At 42.8% G+C, this 18303-nt stretch overlaps 1 protein-coding gene across 1 annotated transcript in view; it reads right to left on the bottom strand.

The window, feature by feature from the left end:
* erf (Ets2 repressor factor) overlaps nt 1-18103 on the bottom strand; it is a 33457-nt gene extending 15354 nt beyond the window's left edge. The window contains exon 1 of the mRNA XM_041053059.1: nt 17409-18103. Coding sequence (XP_040908993.1) covers nt 17409-17430 — 22 coding nt within the window. The 5' untranslated portion in view covers nt 17431-18103. The remainder of the gene's footprint in view (nt 1-17408) is intronic.
* Nucleotides 18104-18303: the final 200 nt, after the last annotated feature.

Genomic DNA, 18303 nt, shown 5'->3' with positions numbered 1-18303 from the left:
GCGGTTCTTTCTCTAAAAAAAAAAAAAAAAAAAAAAAGCTCTGTTTGAACAAACAGCTGACTCTGCTGATATCAATTGCAATGCACTGATATGTTCGATCAGATTCTAACCGCAAAGATGATTGCGTTGACAACCTGCCCAGAAATTGGCAGCGGTGTTTTCTCTTATCGAGATACAGATCGCATTTTAATAGCAGGTGTAAACGGAGTCAAAGTGAGTCATGGAAAAACCAACCAAGTTGAACACAGTAAAACCAAAGTCCACCATAAGCTCTGCCGCTGCATCTGCGAAGGCTGTTAATACACAGTAGTAGTAGTAGCAGTAGTAGTAAAGGAAGTAGTGGCTAAAGCAACAGTAGTTGTAGTGGTAATACATAACTGACTAAAAGTGAGAAGGTCAACCACAACAAATGACAATTTGGAAACCAAGACCTCAGAGGACGCCACTCATACAGAGAAGCCACAAATCCTCGCTTGCAAATGCAAAATCTAGTGTTTACAACACAGTGTTTCTACTACACCAAAGGCACAACTCATGTGACTAAGCACCCAAAACAGACTTCTTTTGATTTTTAGTGCATGAAAAACTGTCTATATTGCCGCTGGAGTTTAAATTTGCCAAGCAACCTAACTCCAAGTATTGCACAGACACTTAGCCCCCGACACTGCTGCAAGCTCCCCTGTGATCAACGTCTGGCTAAATATTTGAGACACACATAAGTTGAGTAACTGCAATCTCCTTTCCCCTTTAGGACAGATTTAAGAGCTTCAAGCTGTGATGTTTTATTGTTCAACAGACAAGTTTTGCAAGAATTCCGGTGGGGCAGAGTTGCATCCTGACTTTTTCCTGACTCTCTTTCCATTTTTCTCAAATTCCCAAATGAAAAAATGCTGATCCCTTCATTCATTTTGTCTGTTGTAATTGCTGGAAATCATTTGGAGATATTACCATATTTAAAGGCCCAATCCATAAACCTGAAGTGTCAAGAAATGGTATTGGAGACATTTACTGATTTCACAACGACTAACCTGACTCTTCATACAAGAACATAAAGTAGCTAACTATCTGTTTTACGTGTATTTTAACATAATTTTTACATTTGTACAAATAGATGCAGCTGATAAATGTGACTCATTGCATTTTATTGTCTTTGCTGTGTTTTTAAGAACTTCTCTGACTATGGGAACATATCAAAAACAGACTTAATGCTCAAGCTCCAGATTTGCAAATATGGTGGCTCTTAAAACAGTTTCACAACCTAGCGCTTCTTTTTTTTTTTTCTAAAGGTGGCAGCTAATGCACTCAAAAATAAAAAAATCGAACAAAAGGCATCTTAAGGACGGGGAAAAAAATATCCCAAAAAAACAGACCCGCTCCTGATGACTAATAAACCACATGCTGTTATCTGATCTCCTATGGTGAGCCAAAAGACAGACAAGCTGGCTGTGATAGTTGATAATAGCCATTTGAAGGCAGATTACTAATAGGGTACAAGCATGTGATTCATACACATGACAATAAGGCTCTTGTCACTGGGGACAGGTTAGGCGTTGTGACACAGCCACAACGCACAGCTGTGTAATGGGGTACACTGGTGATTGCTGCAGAAAAATACACATGTGCACAAACAGTACCCTCCCATGTTAGCACGTGCACAGACACGCGCTGACGCACACAACGCACAGAGGGAGCGTATTAAATCAAAGTGGGCGAGCTAATATCTCTGTGACACACGAAGTACACAGACACACAATACAGGTTAGTGGGGAGAGGTAAGTGGGTTCGTGCGTGGGTGCACAGAGCACACAGACAAAGAACACAGGAATAGCAACCATGCCCACTGCATGTGTGTGTTGCAGATGTCCCTGCTGACTCATATCTTGTTCGTCGTTCAGCGTTCACAGATTCCGCCTTTCTCCCCCTCAACACCACTGCCATCTCTTTCTTGCTTTCTTTTCTCTTTCATTCTGTCCCTCCCTCGCTCAGCCTCTCCTAAGACACACAGTCTCCTAGCAACAAAAGCTTTTAGCTCTAAAAATAAATGGCCGAGTCACGACAAACAAGACAAAATATGATTCAATTACAGAAACTTGCCAAAAGAGTGGAGCCCAAGAGTTTGGGCGCAGATCCAGGGACCTGCAATGTGAGGGTGTGATCTGTCTAACCAGCGAAGACCTCTCGCTAGAGCGCTGGCTTCGCTGTCACACTGTGCTGACAGCGGAAACAACGGACTGCCCTGACCGGAGAGCACTGAAGGACCAAGTTTTCACCTCCACTCAGGTCAAATCGAACTTAAAATTGATTACATTTTGCTTCTGAAGACGGACAAAGTCCATTCACATGCAGTGTCTTTCGAGATGAATCAGAGACAGCGTCTCGGCAGCAGGAGAGACGAAAACAGAAAGTCCAACAGCACAGCTGATCACGTGGCATTCTAACAGATGCACAACTGAGGTTCCAGTTGGAAGTGCATCTGTTACAGCTGGTGGTTAATGCAATGTGAGCAAAAACACAGATTAACAGATAGTGTACGGCACTGACCGAGCGCAAAAGAGACTGGGAGAACGAAATAAACAGCAAAGGAGCAGGAAGCCTAAAGAAGCATTAACTAGTACTTTCCTGGTATCTGTACAACTTTCTAGACATAGCTCTCCTTTATGGGAAAATTTTTTTTACCGTTTCAGGAGTGTAATTAACTGTAAATAGGCTGTTTTCTTGAGCAACCTTTGAAAAGTCATTTGGGGCAGAGCTTTTACAGATTACAGTGCATGTCACTGTGTACATGGGTCCTTCTCCGCAGCCAGTTAATGTGCAGCAACATTTTATACAGCTTGTCCAACAGTTTTGTCAAATTAGTCTATTGCACTGACAGCACCAACGGTCTGAATGCAGAGCCACAAGTTAGCGAAAACCGAAGCAGACAAATGAACCCGAAGGCCTTCGTACCATCTGGCGAGCTCTACTCCAGACAGGAAGAATTTCTGATTGTTAGGCGGAGGTGAAACACACCATTTCAGGCCTCGCTGGATTCTATTTATAGCCAAGTACAGGGTAGAAAAACTCATTTACTATTAGCCTGCAGTCCCAAGCCACCTGCATTCTCCTTTCCAAGAGAAACACAGGATCTGTGCAGCAGCAATCAGTGGGTGAGGGGGTTTAACACACAGGTCTGCTTTTCTTAGGGACTCTGACGTCACCGCAGTTGGAATAGTGCTCATAATAACCGATAGCCATCATTGCGGTATTGTCCAGAAGGCCTATGGCCACTGAGACTAAACACAAACGACCTCCTCCTCTACGTCTCTTGCTCTCCCCCAGGAAGTTTCTTTAACATGCTGTTCCATCTATCCATCTATCCCCCCGTTTATTTTTCCCTCCCTTCCTCCTATTCTTTGGCTGCTCTATATTTAGCCACTGGAAAGGTCGGTCTGTGTCTGTCTGCAGGGTAATGATTCAGGGGCATGGAGAGCGACACATAGAGGCAAGAGGCCTGGCTAAATGACCGGGGGCTGGCTGGCTACTGAAATCTGGATGAGGTTTATCAGGGATGGGATCAGGACAACACAGAAAGGCAGGAAATAAATGGGTACAAAGCAGGAAACGGGGAATCTCCGTTGGGCGTAAACTGTACTGGCATGTGCAGAAAGTCAAAATCTGGAGAAAAACACACAAATAAAAAAAAAACAAAAGGGAAAAAAATCTGAAACAGTTCCCACCTCATTTAAACATTTAAATCAAACCTTAAGACCTCAATTTTTTTCCAATTCCTGTTGGAACCCCTCACTTTAAACAATCTTTTTAAAATGGAGGGTCAGTTTTAAATTAACTAAATATAAGATGACGAACTATGAATTATGCAAACTTGGTTTTCTGGGTTTCCATTATTGCCTTGCTGCAAAGTACCTGTCTATAATGCAGGGATCACAACAGACAATCTAACACTGCTTTAGTGAGGAGTCCTGAGCCTAAAACTACTGTTTAAAAACCCTCTGCTCCTCATTGAGATGATCTCATAATTACCCTTAAAGGATGGAGCTGAGATTCGAGGAGCCAGTGGCTTAAAGCCAGGGAGGAGTCAGAGAAACAGACGGGCTGAGGGGGAAATCAGCTGGAAAGGTAGAGTTGAGGAGGAGGAGGAAGACAAGTGGAAGAGAAGGGCAGAAGGAGAAAAAGAAACACAATCCAGCGGAGATCAAAGAGAGAGGAGGATGGCCGTCCGCAGGTGCATGGCGTAAACCTCCACCTCGCTTCTCACATGATCCCTCCGTTACATAAGGCTTACAAGAGACAGACTGATGAACAGACTAATAAAGACAGACGGAGAGGAAGGAGGGGAGACAGGGTCAGTGTCAGGGAGGACAAATAAACAGACAAAGACAGAATAAGTGCCTTGCTAAAAAAGAAATATTCAAAATATTCTTAATCTAGGGTAGACATAGATGTCTGTATGTGGGCTGCAATGTGTGTTTGCGTGGCCATTTCCCAACCAAGGAACGAATTGATCGGAAGAGTCGTATGAGGCCAAAGGGAAACAGAAAGCTTGATGGAAAGAGAGAGACTGACAGAGAATAAGGGAAATGAGAGTTAAGTGTGTGTGAATTAGTGCTTTCAATGGAGGAACTGAGAAGTGTATAGGAAGGATAGAGAAGGGAAAGAAGAAAAGTCACCCTAACACCAACAGTAGATAAAGGTTACAGGAAAACTCGATCCAGATTAATTACGATCACTTCACTGTCATCGCTAGGTTTGTGGGAGATCTGGGAACACTGCTGGAGCTTTACGTAACCATCAATGAAGTGGCACTGCATGGCTTAAATCAGCCCGCCGGCTCTCTTGGGGTTGATGTGGGGCTTTCTATGTCAGTGCTCAGGAATCCATCTTCCAAATAGCTTGTGTTGTGAACGGTGCTTCCCGTAGACTCTGGGCAATCAAAGTAAGCAAAGTTTCACTGTTTTGTGCGAGCAGTTTCAGGGCACAGACAGTGGCACCGGTGTGTGTTCAAGTCTGCAGAAAATGGTTGAGAGACAGTAGAAAGTAAGGAGCTTGAGTATTTGCCCCTGCATTAAAGCCTTGGACTGCAAAGTGGGGCCTTTAAGTGTATAAAACCATCTCTGCTACAACTGAGACAGCTAAACTCTAATCTGTGACACGGCGGCCGCCCAAACCCTGCCAGACAGAAACCTGTCGCGTCCTGGAGAACTCGCGGCACCTTGGAGGCAGCCAAGGCTGTGATTAAGCCAACCCCCGGCTTGGCGTGTGTGCACATTCAAGAGTCAGTTATTATACTCTGATATGAGGGGAACCTCCTGTCACATTCAGCTGGCCCCTCCGGGTCACACAGCTGTTTTAAGGATGTCAAAATCATGTCGCTGTGGTCACTTGCACATATCATTTAATAACTGCATTGCTCAGTCTCATCAAGACATATAATTAAAGCACATGCGGCCCCAGTGGGAAGGCAGAAACACTGAACAGACTAAGTGCAGGAAAGAAGGCAATCTTCACAGGAAAAGATTATCACCGGTGTGTTAATGAGAAACAAAATCCTGAACAATCACATCATCTTAGACCGCAATCTTCTATCTCCTAATCTGAAGTGCCTGCGTCAAGGTTGGAGACTTATCAGCTTCAGGCCTATATTCCCAGAGAGGAAGAACACATACATGCGTGTACAACTGCTCTGAAACTCGTCTGAGCATGCTTTCCTTCCAAAAGATGACAACCCTGCAAAACATTCAGCTGTAATGAGCTCCTGGCTACCTGACTGCCTCGCTGGAGATCTCAAGCTTACTTCCTACAGTCAGGGTGGAATTTGGTTAGAAGAAAATATGTCTGGTGCACAAATGAGTGAGTGTTTTTGTGTGAATGATAGTAAGTGAGAATAAGAGACAGACAGACAGACAGACAGAGACAGGAATACAGACAGGAGAGAGAGTGAGATATGACTCCACTGTCTCCATGCAGAGGTGCACTGAGGCAGAACAGATCTGGGTTATCTGTTGCACAGCAACACACACTCTGCTGTGCACATATGTGTGCGCACAGGAACACACACACAACGTGTGCATGTTTATGATGCATTGTCTGCAGGAAATAAGGCAGGCTGACACCCTGCCGAGTGAAGTCAACCAGTGTTAAGCCCAACAAACCTGCCAGCTCCACAGTCAGACAGTCCCTTTGCTGATTAATAACATCACACTGGGCAGCCGGCTGGCAGAACGGACAGGGAGACCACCCTTTAACCGGAAGGCTTTGGTTAAAATCACTGAAAGAGGAAGCACCATTCCTCCTGAGGCGCAATCAAGGCGGACATAAAAGTGCTTGTTTCAGGAGGAAGGGAAACACAAATGTATCTGGGTGAGAGGGAATCTAGCCATGAACAAAAAGTCCCTTTTCTCTAAGGAAAAAAAATAGTCAGTCTCAATGTCTTTTCCCACAGAGGAATTTACATCTTATACAGGACTAAATAACATGTCCTGCATTTACACCACTGTCAGTAATAAGAAAAAACAATTCTGACAGCCATAATGTCCCAGATCCAACAATCCATGGACAAACCTTTATCAGCTACTAGACTGTTATACTGACTATTAATGGAAAATATTCCATATATACATACAACTCATACAAACAACTCAGGACTGGAGTTGTCACAAACTGATATGGGCCGCTGTGGAACCGGAGTGATTTGCAGAGTGGTGGTGCTGTAGAGGGGACTTCAGAGCAGGAGAGAGGGGGAAGATAAATATCTGCGTTTAAATCTGGCTTCTGTGTTGTGGTTTGGTCGCCAGACTACTTTCATTTTCCTCCAACACAGGCGCGCGCACACACACACACACACACACATTGGTCTTTCCATAGCTGTGAGGACACACTTGCTGCTAACCCCCACTTCAACCAATTCTAAACTTAACCCTAAAACCAAGTGTTAACCCTCAAACGGCCCTGTGAAGTTGTGAGGACCAGCCCAAACGTCCTGACTACTAAAATTTGTCCAAACAACCGTAGAAAGACATGTACACACACACATACACGGTGGATAGGCCAACAGTGAAAATCTGGTGACTTCAGCTGTTGGCCTGAGCCCTGTGAACACTGGTGTGCATGTGTACACACACAAAACCACATGCATACACACATACACGTGTCACCACAGCCCAGAATAGGCCCGTAGCTCCAAATCCAGGGAGCTGGATGAGTGACTCATTCTCGTACTCCCTGCCAATCAAATTTCATCTCCTCCTCTCACCTCCCCCTCCCTTTTTTCCCCCATAATGCCGCTCTCCTTTCAGCATCTTTCCACACAGACAAAGAGGCTCCACCGTTGATTACAACTAGCAGGACAAGCAGCCTGACAGTGCTAGGGGTTCAGCTGAGGGATGTGACTGGTACGACAAGAAGGGAAAAATATCTGAACAATCTTGAAGTCGTAGAACTTCAGCAGCAGAGTAACCACACAGCACTTTTTTTTATGACCAGAGGGTGTCTAGAGCAAATATCAGTCAGGAATGTGAGTATTTGTGCACTGATTAACACCTGGATCCCAAGTATCTACGCGTTTCTTCTAAAGTGTTATTTTCAACTGGATAAAGTTTCACTACACTCTTGGCTATGCAAAGTTAAGTCAATCGTATTTATACTCTACAGCTGAAAATCACACCTTTGCCTAAGAGGGCTTCGCATTCTTTCCATCATATGACACCCTACATCCTTTAATCGTTGATTTGGACGAGGAAGAAAGTCTACAAAAAACCCTCTAACGGGAAAAAAAGAGAAACTTATAAAAGCAACAGAGGATGAAAAACTCTTTAAGAGACCAACAGACATACAATAGGTGGCTTGTACACAGAGCAGACACAATCAGAAGTAGCTGGTTCTATGATGGAGAAACACAGTATCGTTAATAAAGTATAAACGCAGGCTGCACGCTTTCTCTCCCGATACTGTTACTGATACCTAAAGTCAGGATATATACAAATCCAATACACGTTCAATGTACTGATGTTGCATTGGACAAAACAAGACAGCTGAAGGCATGACCTTGGACTCTGGGATATTTTAACAGGCATTTTCCCGTTTTTGTATATTTTATATAAAAAAAATGGTCAACAAATTAATCGAGAACCTAATCGGCAGATTTGCTGATGCTAAAAAACAAAAGTTGCAGCAACACAACGAAGCAGTTTTAATTCCTTGGTGATATGCAATATGCTCTTCAATAGCCAAGATAATAGTCATTCAAAGTGTTAGTAATCATGTCTGACACTTAAATCACTGATTCTGATTGATGACGTATTCATTCATAAACTGTGGGAATTGCTGTTGATTAGATTTATAGACTCAAAACCCAGAAGAATTCACCTCAAACTGTGCCTGAACATCAGCCCACGGGGACACTCTGTATGATCCCAAACTCTGCTGTAGGTTGTTACTGAATAAGAAAGAAACTTCTTCAACATTTTCTTTTCGACTTGAACATGGACATTTGTTATTGCTGCCAGAACTCTGCTTCTTTTCAGTATTGGGTGTTAATATTGTTAATCTACAGCACAATCTCAGTAATTCACTCTGGATCAGCGTGCCCACAAAATTCTTAAAATATAAAACAGCCAGCGCGGGACTTTCTACATGTGTGATGTCTGGGTGCGTTAGTCAGCCTTTCCTCATTGGCAGAGCCACCGCAGTCTTAATTCTTCAGTCTACTGCATTAAAGCTGGATCTTCTAGTCTCTAGACTGAGTGGCTCGCTCCCTGTGTAAAAACATTAAAGACAGAGGCACGACGGCGTCACCGCAGGGAGATGGCAGCCCAAATGAGCAAGCCACGCTCGCTAGCTGTAGTGCGAAAATTAAAAGAGTGTGTCTGTGTGTGTGTGTTAATGTAAGACAGACATCACCCATTTCCATGGCATGTGGGGGGTCCAGACCCCCTAATATAGTGTGCATGCAAGGAGTGGGCAAGATGAGCGAGTGTCTGAGGGACTAACTGACTTTCACATTTCAATAAAACGCAGACCAGACTCATTCGTCACTGCCATCCGCCTGGGGTTTTCAAACAGCCAGCAGGGACAACAAATGGGTCGCAAATCCACTTCTTATGAGTTAACAAGTGAACGAGGATAGATCTTTGAACTTAATAAATTCAACATGTAAAGTGATACTATTATTAATGATTTAGTATTCTTTCTCATTTAGATCACTTGTTTCAATCAGCTCATTCGTCAAGACATCTAAGCATGTATATTTAAACCTTTCAGGTTGCCAAGATTTTTGAGTTGATGTTATAAAGAAAGGTCAAACGGGGAGAAACAGCGAGCTCAGCTTTACGGCCAACCGACGGAGCTGTCCTGACGAAATGGTGCCATTCTTATCACTAATATAATTTATAGCCTACCTTTGAAGCAGCTAACAAGACAAGCCTGAACCCTGCATTACCTTTAACAGTTTCTGCTGCTGCTTTAAGTCATACTCAAAGCCAGGACACATACGCCTGTTGTGGACTGATTTGAAATCACCTGACATTTTATCATAATTATGTAGAGCAACAAAGCAGATGTACATCAGTGCCAGTACTCCCTTCTGTTTTCATATGTTTTTAGTTTCATAGTAGAAAGGGTGTCTGGTTATTGATGATGTTAGATAACAGTGTAGTGGGGCTGCAACTAATGCTTATTACTGGTTATTGATTAACGTGTTGGTTATTTTCTTGAGAATCCAAATTAACACACAAACACAGACACACAATTTAGGTTTATAAAATTTGTGACAAGTAAGGCTGCAACTAGTGATAATTCTTCATTGATCTATCAATTATTTTGATTAATCAACTAAACTAAGAATTTTTAATTTTTTCCCCATTATTTTCAGATTAGTTGATTAATCATTTGGTTAACAACCATAACTTCCAATTTGTTCGACCTTTTTTTTAATAAAAAAACTTATTTTACAAATGAAAAATTCCTTTAAATTGTACCAAGTATTAAAAGGTATTTATCAGCAGTACACATTGTATTTATTCCCAGATACACCTGGAAATAAATACAGTTAAATTTGTCAGGTGTGAGTCGGAGACATGTAAAGAAAGAGTGAGGGTCTGAGTGTGTATGCATGCTGCCTGCACGCATCTGTGTGGTCTGGGGTGTGAAAAAAGTTTTTTAAGCAATTAGCCTTTAGTTCACACAAACTTCGTATGTTTTAGGTTTGAAGCACGCTCACACACAGAGTCACATCAATTATAAACACACCACACAGATAGCTGCGGAGTCCCAGGACAAGCAGTGACAGCCATGAGATAGAGTGAAAACCACAGGGTTCCCAACAGACTGAGGCAAACACAACAGACAAGAAAGACTGTGCTCTGATGAATCCATCTTTATCTCATTCCATCTTTTCCCTCCACGGACCCCGACAGGTCTTCTTAACTGTCAGACAAGACAGTGAGGCCTGCAAACACCTTCCTCTGCTCTTTTGGACTTGAGTTAATTAAGACATTAAGTCATTTACTTTAATATAATTTTCATTCTAAGCATTTAAACTAGAGCAGTGCTTGCAAGAAACTTAAAATGAACACGCAGCATCTCAATGTGACACTGCATAGATTGGATCAAGGGAATCGAGGCTGTTGAAAGACAGCGCCTTTAATCCATGAGCCAAGAAAGTTCACACAATTAGGCCATTTATAGCGTGTGTGTACACACACACACACACACACACACACACACACACACACACACACACACATATATATATATATATATATATATGTATGTAACACATGCTGAGAAGTGCAAAAAATGACTAAAAACTGCCAAGCTTGACGTTTATAGCTTTCGGTTTCTCTATAACCCTGCCAGTTATTCCACACATATACCTGCTATGGCAACACACAGGCAAGTTGCTGCTGCTTTTTTTCATAGGTATCACGTGTATGTTCAGGGTTAAGGATGGATCCATCTCATGGATGGTGCTTAGAAATGACTAAAAATCAAATGTCTCTTTCATATATAAAAATATACCTTGCAGACACAGTTAAGAGTCAGACCAGATGTGTCTTAGCTTTGGGTTTAATTACTTTGGACACAAGAAGAGCACTACAACGAACGATCTTTCCTTCCAGCCTCCAAACTGCTGCCACATTGACAGCTGAGTCTTTTTGTCATACTCATGCATGGTTTGAATAAATTCCTTCACACATGTACAGAAATCTAACTTTATTACTCGGGTCTCTTCAGTCATTTATCCTGATTATGAACTTTTTGTTTACACAACATTTAGGGGATCAGGTTACTGCTGACAGCATGCGAATGTAAATATAACGGGTTCACTTTCAGGGGTGGCCAGGGAAGCAAGTGACCACAAACGTAGTGTAGTGTTAACACAAAATTGTCCCCATCTGCCCTGTAGGACCTCATAGTTCACTACAGAGTATATGCACAGTCACTGCTATTGTTGCAAACCTCTGAGACTGGAGCCAACAAGTAGCCACTGCAATCAGTGTCGGCCCCATCAAGTAAAATTTAAGGGTTTACAGCCCCTGAGCCCATGGCTGGTCCTTACTACTGAACCATGGGAAACACCACATTACTACTGGGGTTTATAAGATGGGTATTCAGTGGTGCTCTTAGCTTGACTTTCCTCCTCTGCCTTTTTGTGGAAGTTTAACGGCTAGCATATCCAACAGAGTGAGGTTTGTAGAAATTATTTTTTAAAAAAAGTACCATGGTTCAAAATGTATGAGATTGTGAATAAAGAATTTGCTTGGCATTTCTCAAAGCTGGACATCTAACATTTTCAATCAAGCAGTGAGGGGTAAAAATGCAGGTGCAAAGCCAACAAGTGTACGGGCAGGAAAAGTCTGGGCTGGATCAACCCCGTCCAAACAACCACAAAACCAAACTGAGCTCCTTTTCTCCCAGCAACCCGTTGGCAGGGTTTTCCCTTGGTGACTCTTGAGGTGGCCCCTTTTGAGAAAATGCACCCAATTTATTTTGCATCATTTTACAAATGGTTTCTAAATTAGCTAATTTTTTTTTTTCTAGCTCAAGACTTTCCGCTGGTGTTGCAATGCCAATGAATGCCACAGTTGATTTCGGTGTGTGTCAATGCTCCCATTTCACTATATAAAAACATTATAACCTAGATGTTGCCACCTACTGCAGGTCTCTCCACGTGCCAGAAAATAATCTGGCAGGCTACCACCAACCAATCCTCTTAGCTAAAACAGACTCCCTAAAAACATATGGCATTTGGTGGATATTTCTGCTCTGACAGCAACTTGGTTGTAACTACTTTAGCCCTGGCTGTGGCAGTGGTGGTGTGGGCAGTATTATACAGACTCATCCAGGACCACACCTAGTCTGTCCCCTTTTTCTTTTTGCAGCGTGTAGAAGTCAGACCTACATGTTGGTAGAGCCCTACCTCAGTCCTTCTGGCCATGAGCGGTGCCAAAGCAACCAGGGCACCCTACCCCCATCACTTTCTCATTCTCCACGAACCACAGATGATAGTCATAACACACAATACAACTCTCCACACTGCTTTCAGTTAGAATGACTCCAGTCAAAACAGCCAGAGACAAAGCACAAACCTGCCTCCACACCTTCTGTATTCTCTCCGTCTTGGTTTGATTCGAAAACTTCCAAACTCAATTCAGGTGCAAATGGTGTAAAAAAAAAACTTTCTGTTTGCATTTTTTGATGAACAAAGGCTTTAGAGGCTTCACTGAGAAAGCTTACTTGTTTACTTGCCTACATATGCATTGCTTACATATTTTAGTCTGATGGGTAAATGAATTTTGTAAATACACAAAATATATGGGGATTTTGTAAAGACTATAACTTTATGCAAGAGAGATTTGTAAGCGTGTGACCGAACAATGCCACAGCTGGAAACCCAGTATCCTGTCAGGTGTTTCAGAGATATCTGTCCTGCTGCAGAAGACTTCCTTATCTGCTCAGTGAAGCGAGCTGTTGGTTTCACTTGACCTGCCCTGTCCTTTCATCTGCCCTGCTGGAGGTCGACTGTCACAGAGCCAACACAGATTCACTCAGTCATAAATACCCAAAGATAGTAAGCAAACAGGCCCGCTGACAAAGACATCTGAACTGATGAGCACATTCTTTGGACTAAAAAGCGGTACTGTCTGTACTTTACACACGACAATGCACAGATTACGAAGCAACCTGCATGTTGTCTAAGCCAGGCCTGTATTTCTGCTCTTTGAGAGATTCAAAAGTGAGTTCTTAATAGGAAAATTACATGGAGAAACACAGCTCAGATTTCCCAAGCCTGGGCAAAGGCAGAACTTCACACGAGAGTAAGTGTAGTTTCAAACACTGTCCGAAAAACAGCCACTGGGGTTAAAAGTCATCCTAGGAAGTGTAGTAGATTGCTAATTGCACACAGTACAAGAGAATGGGTTATGGATCGCACTTTTAATATCTACATAATAATAACAATCCAACAAAGCTGCAGGCATAGATGTCTATCAACATTCATCTCCCAGACTGGCTGTGAGGCTTTCCTGTGCGTGAGGCCCGTGTGTTTGTTTGGCCAGCACGTCCCAGCTCGTGTAACCTGTTGTCTATTCTCTTAGCTTTGCATGGGTCACCAAAGCCACCGTACATACACACTTCCAGGAAAAGAGGCTAGCCGTAACATCGAGAGATGATCATAGCAACACTGACCTGGTCGGCCACTTGACAACACACCAGAGAAATGCTGACGTCACTCTGCTGTAGTTTTTCCAGGGTCTGCTTGCCCAAACTCGGCTCAGCAGTAATCAGGAATGTGATCAGGTCAACCTTTGCGTTGACCTGATAGGTCTCATAGTAACCACATAATGGAAGGGAAACCAGGGAATAGGAACATCCTGTGAGCAACACTGGCATTTAGGGTTTTTGGGTTATGGCATTTTCCTCCTAAATGGCTTCTGTCATGATTTAGTATGTGTTAGAAAGGTGAAACTGAGACCTGAGCCCAGCCCGTACCCTCATGTTTATGGCCTGACCAGACTGAGTCTGACTGGTACTGCCAAAAATAAGACCCAAGACCTGATTTTAGTTTTTTCTGTTTTAAAGATAAAGACATACTCTTAGTTTTGAAAAACAAAAGTCTCACAAAAAAAACCTAAACTAATATTAGAACTCTGTATTTTTTTACTTGACTTGCACGTTCTAAGGCACAGTGGCCCATTATCACAAAGCACGAGTAACCTGAAATAGCCAATACCCCATTTTTCTTTAATGTTTAATGACATAAACACTGCACAAATTGCAGCAAACTAGGAGCACATGACACTACAGCATCTCCAATAAATCACAGAGACAGGGTGTCCTAAAACACAGCGACTGCAAAACCACATCGCTGTACATCAGTTGCCAGCACCTCTTCTCAAACTTTCCCTGAGACAAACAACTTGGCCTCAACTTGTTGTGTAATTGTGCTGTCTCTGCTGCTGGTGCCAACAGCATTATTCAGTATAGCGGTGAGACAGTAACACAACAGAGTCCTTCCCAAAGGAAACTAACGGCATTATTTTTGTTAACAAAATGAGCCCTTGGTTCATTAGCTTTGGTCTAACCAGCGTTATTAGAGCTATTTGAATCTGCATAAAGACGTCTAGTTGCTCTTCCTGTAATTACAATAGGCTGAGTCAACTGCCCACAACCAAATGGTCTTCCTCAAGGGCAATTTGGTCTCGCTGGTAAAAGTCAAACACTGGCTTTGTTGTGACCACATCAATGTCAGGTACAGCAGCACAGTGACAGACATTTGTGCACACACACGTTTACACTCACCAACATATAAATACATCCACAGTCATAAACAGCAGCCCAGCCCTCACCAGACTTAACACCGGCTAATTGCTCATGTATGGCTCCTTTCACTCCACACACACACACACACACACACACACACACACACACACACACACACACACACACACACACACACACACTTACACGTGCTCAAACACATACACACGCGCTAACACACAGAGTGCAACAAAGTGTGCTGCTTTGCTGGCCCGGTCTGTCTACAGCTGTGACGTCTTACATGTGGCGCGTTGTTGATACAAGGAGTAACACAAGTGGAAAATTGGAGCTGGTGGGGCCAGACTGCTGGCTTCCTGATAGGAAGAGAGCGGAGGCTGACCCATATATATATATATATATATATGTGTGTGTGTGTGTGTCACATCACCATGCCTTTCCTTACAAAAAAAAACCCCATTCTCATCAAACTAGAATGACCTACAACAAACTGATGTCACCGTACAAGCTACACCGCTTCATTTAGAGTTGTGACTCACCAGTGAGAAAAAAAGTAATTTTAATCCCTACAAAACTAAAGGAAGTTGGCGTGAATCACTGCTGAAAAATAGGAACAACTGAAAATGTACAAACCAAATTGGCTTTTATATTAAAGCCATGTTGTCACAGAAAACAGTGTGAACTACCTTAAGCTTAATGTACGTCTAACAGCAAAACCAAAGCAAAAAAAAAAAACGTGTAGCATAACCTTGCTAATCTGATCCCCTGGAAAACTTTTACTTGACTGTGTATAACACAAAAACTATTCCTAATCCAAGTATCGGGTGTTAATCAAGGATGTATAATTGCCTGCTAAGTATTTTCTGCATGGTGAGCTCCGCGGTCAAGATCAAAAAAAGGATGTTTCATGGGTCACAGAATATTGCTTAACTCGCAAGTATTTTGGGGCTTTGCTACTCTAAGCACATTGAAAACAAAAAAATACATCAGCAAAAAATCTGACAGCTGAATCTGGGCATGTAAACTTTTTTGCAGCATTTTACCCTCGCAGCAGATACCTTATTTGCACATCCATGTGGCTACAAAGCCTTTGAGAAAAGACTCTACTGTGTAAAAAAAAAACTTGGTTGTGTTTAGTTTTCTCATAATTGTTTTGTGATATAAAGAGTTATCTCAGGCAGCAGAGAGGTCTAGAAGCCATATTTCTAATTATGACGTTGTGTTGTGGTGTGGCATTCCCCTCTTTAACATCCATTATGGGAACTGGATCTTTGCCTGCCCAAGATTACCACACAAAACTCCTGACTAAACGGAGTTTAAAAGCACCTAAATACACAATGGAGGAGAAATCATAACATACGGATGGAAAATCACAATAATTTCAATGAAACCAAAAATGTCTTTGAAAAATGTACGGAATTTGAAATTGCAGGATAATGGATTTCTAAGCTGACATCTATTGAAATTCCTAAAACAGGTTAGAAAGGCTTTTAACTGTGCTGGTAAAACAATCCATTTGGATCCAATTGTTGCACGTGTCAAAGGTCAAACAGGTTTACTTACAGAAGGACTTACAGGAAGCAAAAGGTGTAAACAAAAGGGACAAAATATGTTTCTCACACCAATGATCAAATGAGCATGTTATTTATACAGGAAAGGTAAACTATCTCAGCCAAACATCATTATATCACCAAACTGATCAAATGCAATGACAGTCAAGTTCCAAATCCAATCATGAGGTCACTTTCCAGCATTCACTGCAGACTGTGATGTAGTGTGAAATGAAAAAGTGTGTTGGCTCAGACCTTCACCTTAGAATAATCAGAATGCAAACACATATATATGAACAAATATCTTTCAAACGCTGGAAAGATTATACATTTAACTGGATCTTCTCTGTGCAACATCTTTAATCATAAAAAGAAGTGTAATATTTGCTTCTCTTATTAACCTGACCAGTTTCAAACACATTTTCTTTAATGGAAACATTCTATTGAGCATTTCCTGCCAGATAGTGTAAATAAAACCCCTTACCGTTGTCTCGCTTTACTAATTCAGCTGGTTTTTCTTTTTTTAGTTAAGGGGCCACGGGACTAATGTGGGTTCACTGCTAACACCGAAAACTTCTGCAGTCACTTCTGCTGCTGTTTCCCACTAAAGTTAAGTCGTTTTGTACAGAGGTATCAACTAAATCTCAAACACACAGCTAGAGCAGTCAGGGTCAGTGCACTTCGGCCCTGACCCTGACTCCTTGCCACTGATCCGGAAAATTAAAGCTAACTCTACAGTTGCCCTCACTGACTGTAAATCGCTCAGCACCGTAGCTGCGGACATTAAAGTTTGAAGTTAAATATTGTTGCACCTAAGTTCAAAATGCAGCCTCTAAGCTTGCTTTGGTTTACTGTAGTTAAAAAAACAAAGTGATCCTGAGTGGTATCGACTCTCTGGGTTTACTGAAACAACAACAAGGGGCTCGTACGGATCCACTCTAGCGCCATAATTTTGTCACACTTTCCCTGGAGTTTGTTAGCGTGCTAACCAGCTAGCCACCGAAGCTACAGGCGCTGTTGTTTTCTTTTGAAGAACCGGGGGAATAAACGAAAACTCTTATTTAATACGTGTGACCATCAACTCACCCGTGTCCGCCGGGGTTTTCATCTTTGTTGCCGTCTTCGGTGAGCCGCTTCGGTCACTTTCCCCGTCGGCTGGTAACTTTAGACGTTAGTTAGCTAGCCTTTAGCCAAGTTAGCAGTGACACCCCACTCCTTCCTCCGGTGTTGTTCTCACAAGAGGCTCGTTAGAAAGAACCTGCCCCGACTACGAGCTCGACTCCTAAGTTAAAGAAAACCACTCTGTTAACTTCGCATGAGGTTCTGCTTTTTATCTCGACTCATCGACGTTTGGTTAAAAAAACAAAACTTTGTGCCGGAGTATTTCTTTTTCAGCACGGGGGCTTCTGATGCGAAAAGTTGCCCCGAGTCTCTGGGGGGGAAATCCAGTCGCCCGGGTCTGAATGGCGCAGGTCGAAGTTTGGAAGAGTCGTGCCGCCGTTGGTCGGTGCTGGAGCAACGGAATGCGACGAGTCTAAATCTTCATCCCGTTCGTTGCAACGATGTCGCATGGTCGATTCCTCCTCCACATCATCATCACCATCATCATCCTCACCGACAGTCAAAACAGCGGCGCTTCTGAAGGGAACAAAAGTACCAAAGCCAACTCTGTTCTTTCTCTGCCCCTCTCTTTCTCCGGCACAGACTTTTTCTTTTTCCACTCACTCACTTCGTGTTCTCTCAACCCCCCCTTCCTCTGTCGGGGTGTCGTGTTTCGCTCTCCTCCTGCCACACGGGGCCGCCCACGCTGACCTACGGAGGGAGGGAGGGAGAGAGGAACTCAACGCCCACTTGTTGCCAAAGATCGTCTATGTTTTTGGAAGCTTGCCTTTCATTCCACAGCGACAGCGAGCTGACAGAACCAGGGAGTGTACGAAGGTGCAAAGATGCTTGCTGCAGTTGAATTTTCACCCTCGTAAAC

The sequence above is a fragment of the Toxotes jaculatrix genome, chromosome 13, assembly GCF_017976425.1.
Source record: "Toxotes jaculatrix isolate fToxJac2 chromosome 13, fToxJac2.pri, whole genome shotgun sequence".
NCBI lineage: Eukaryota > Metazoa > Chordata > Actinopteri > Toxotidae > Toxotes > Toxotes jaculatrix.
Note: the sequence above shows the minus strand (reverse complement) of the source record. Positions and strands in the feature narration are given on the sequence as shown.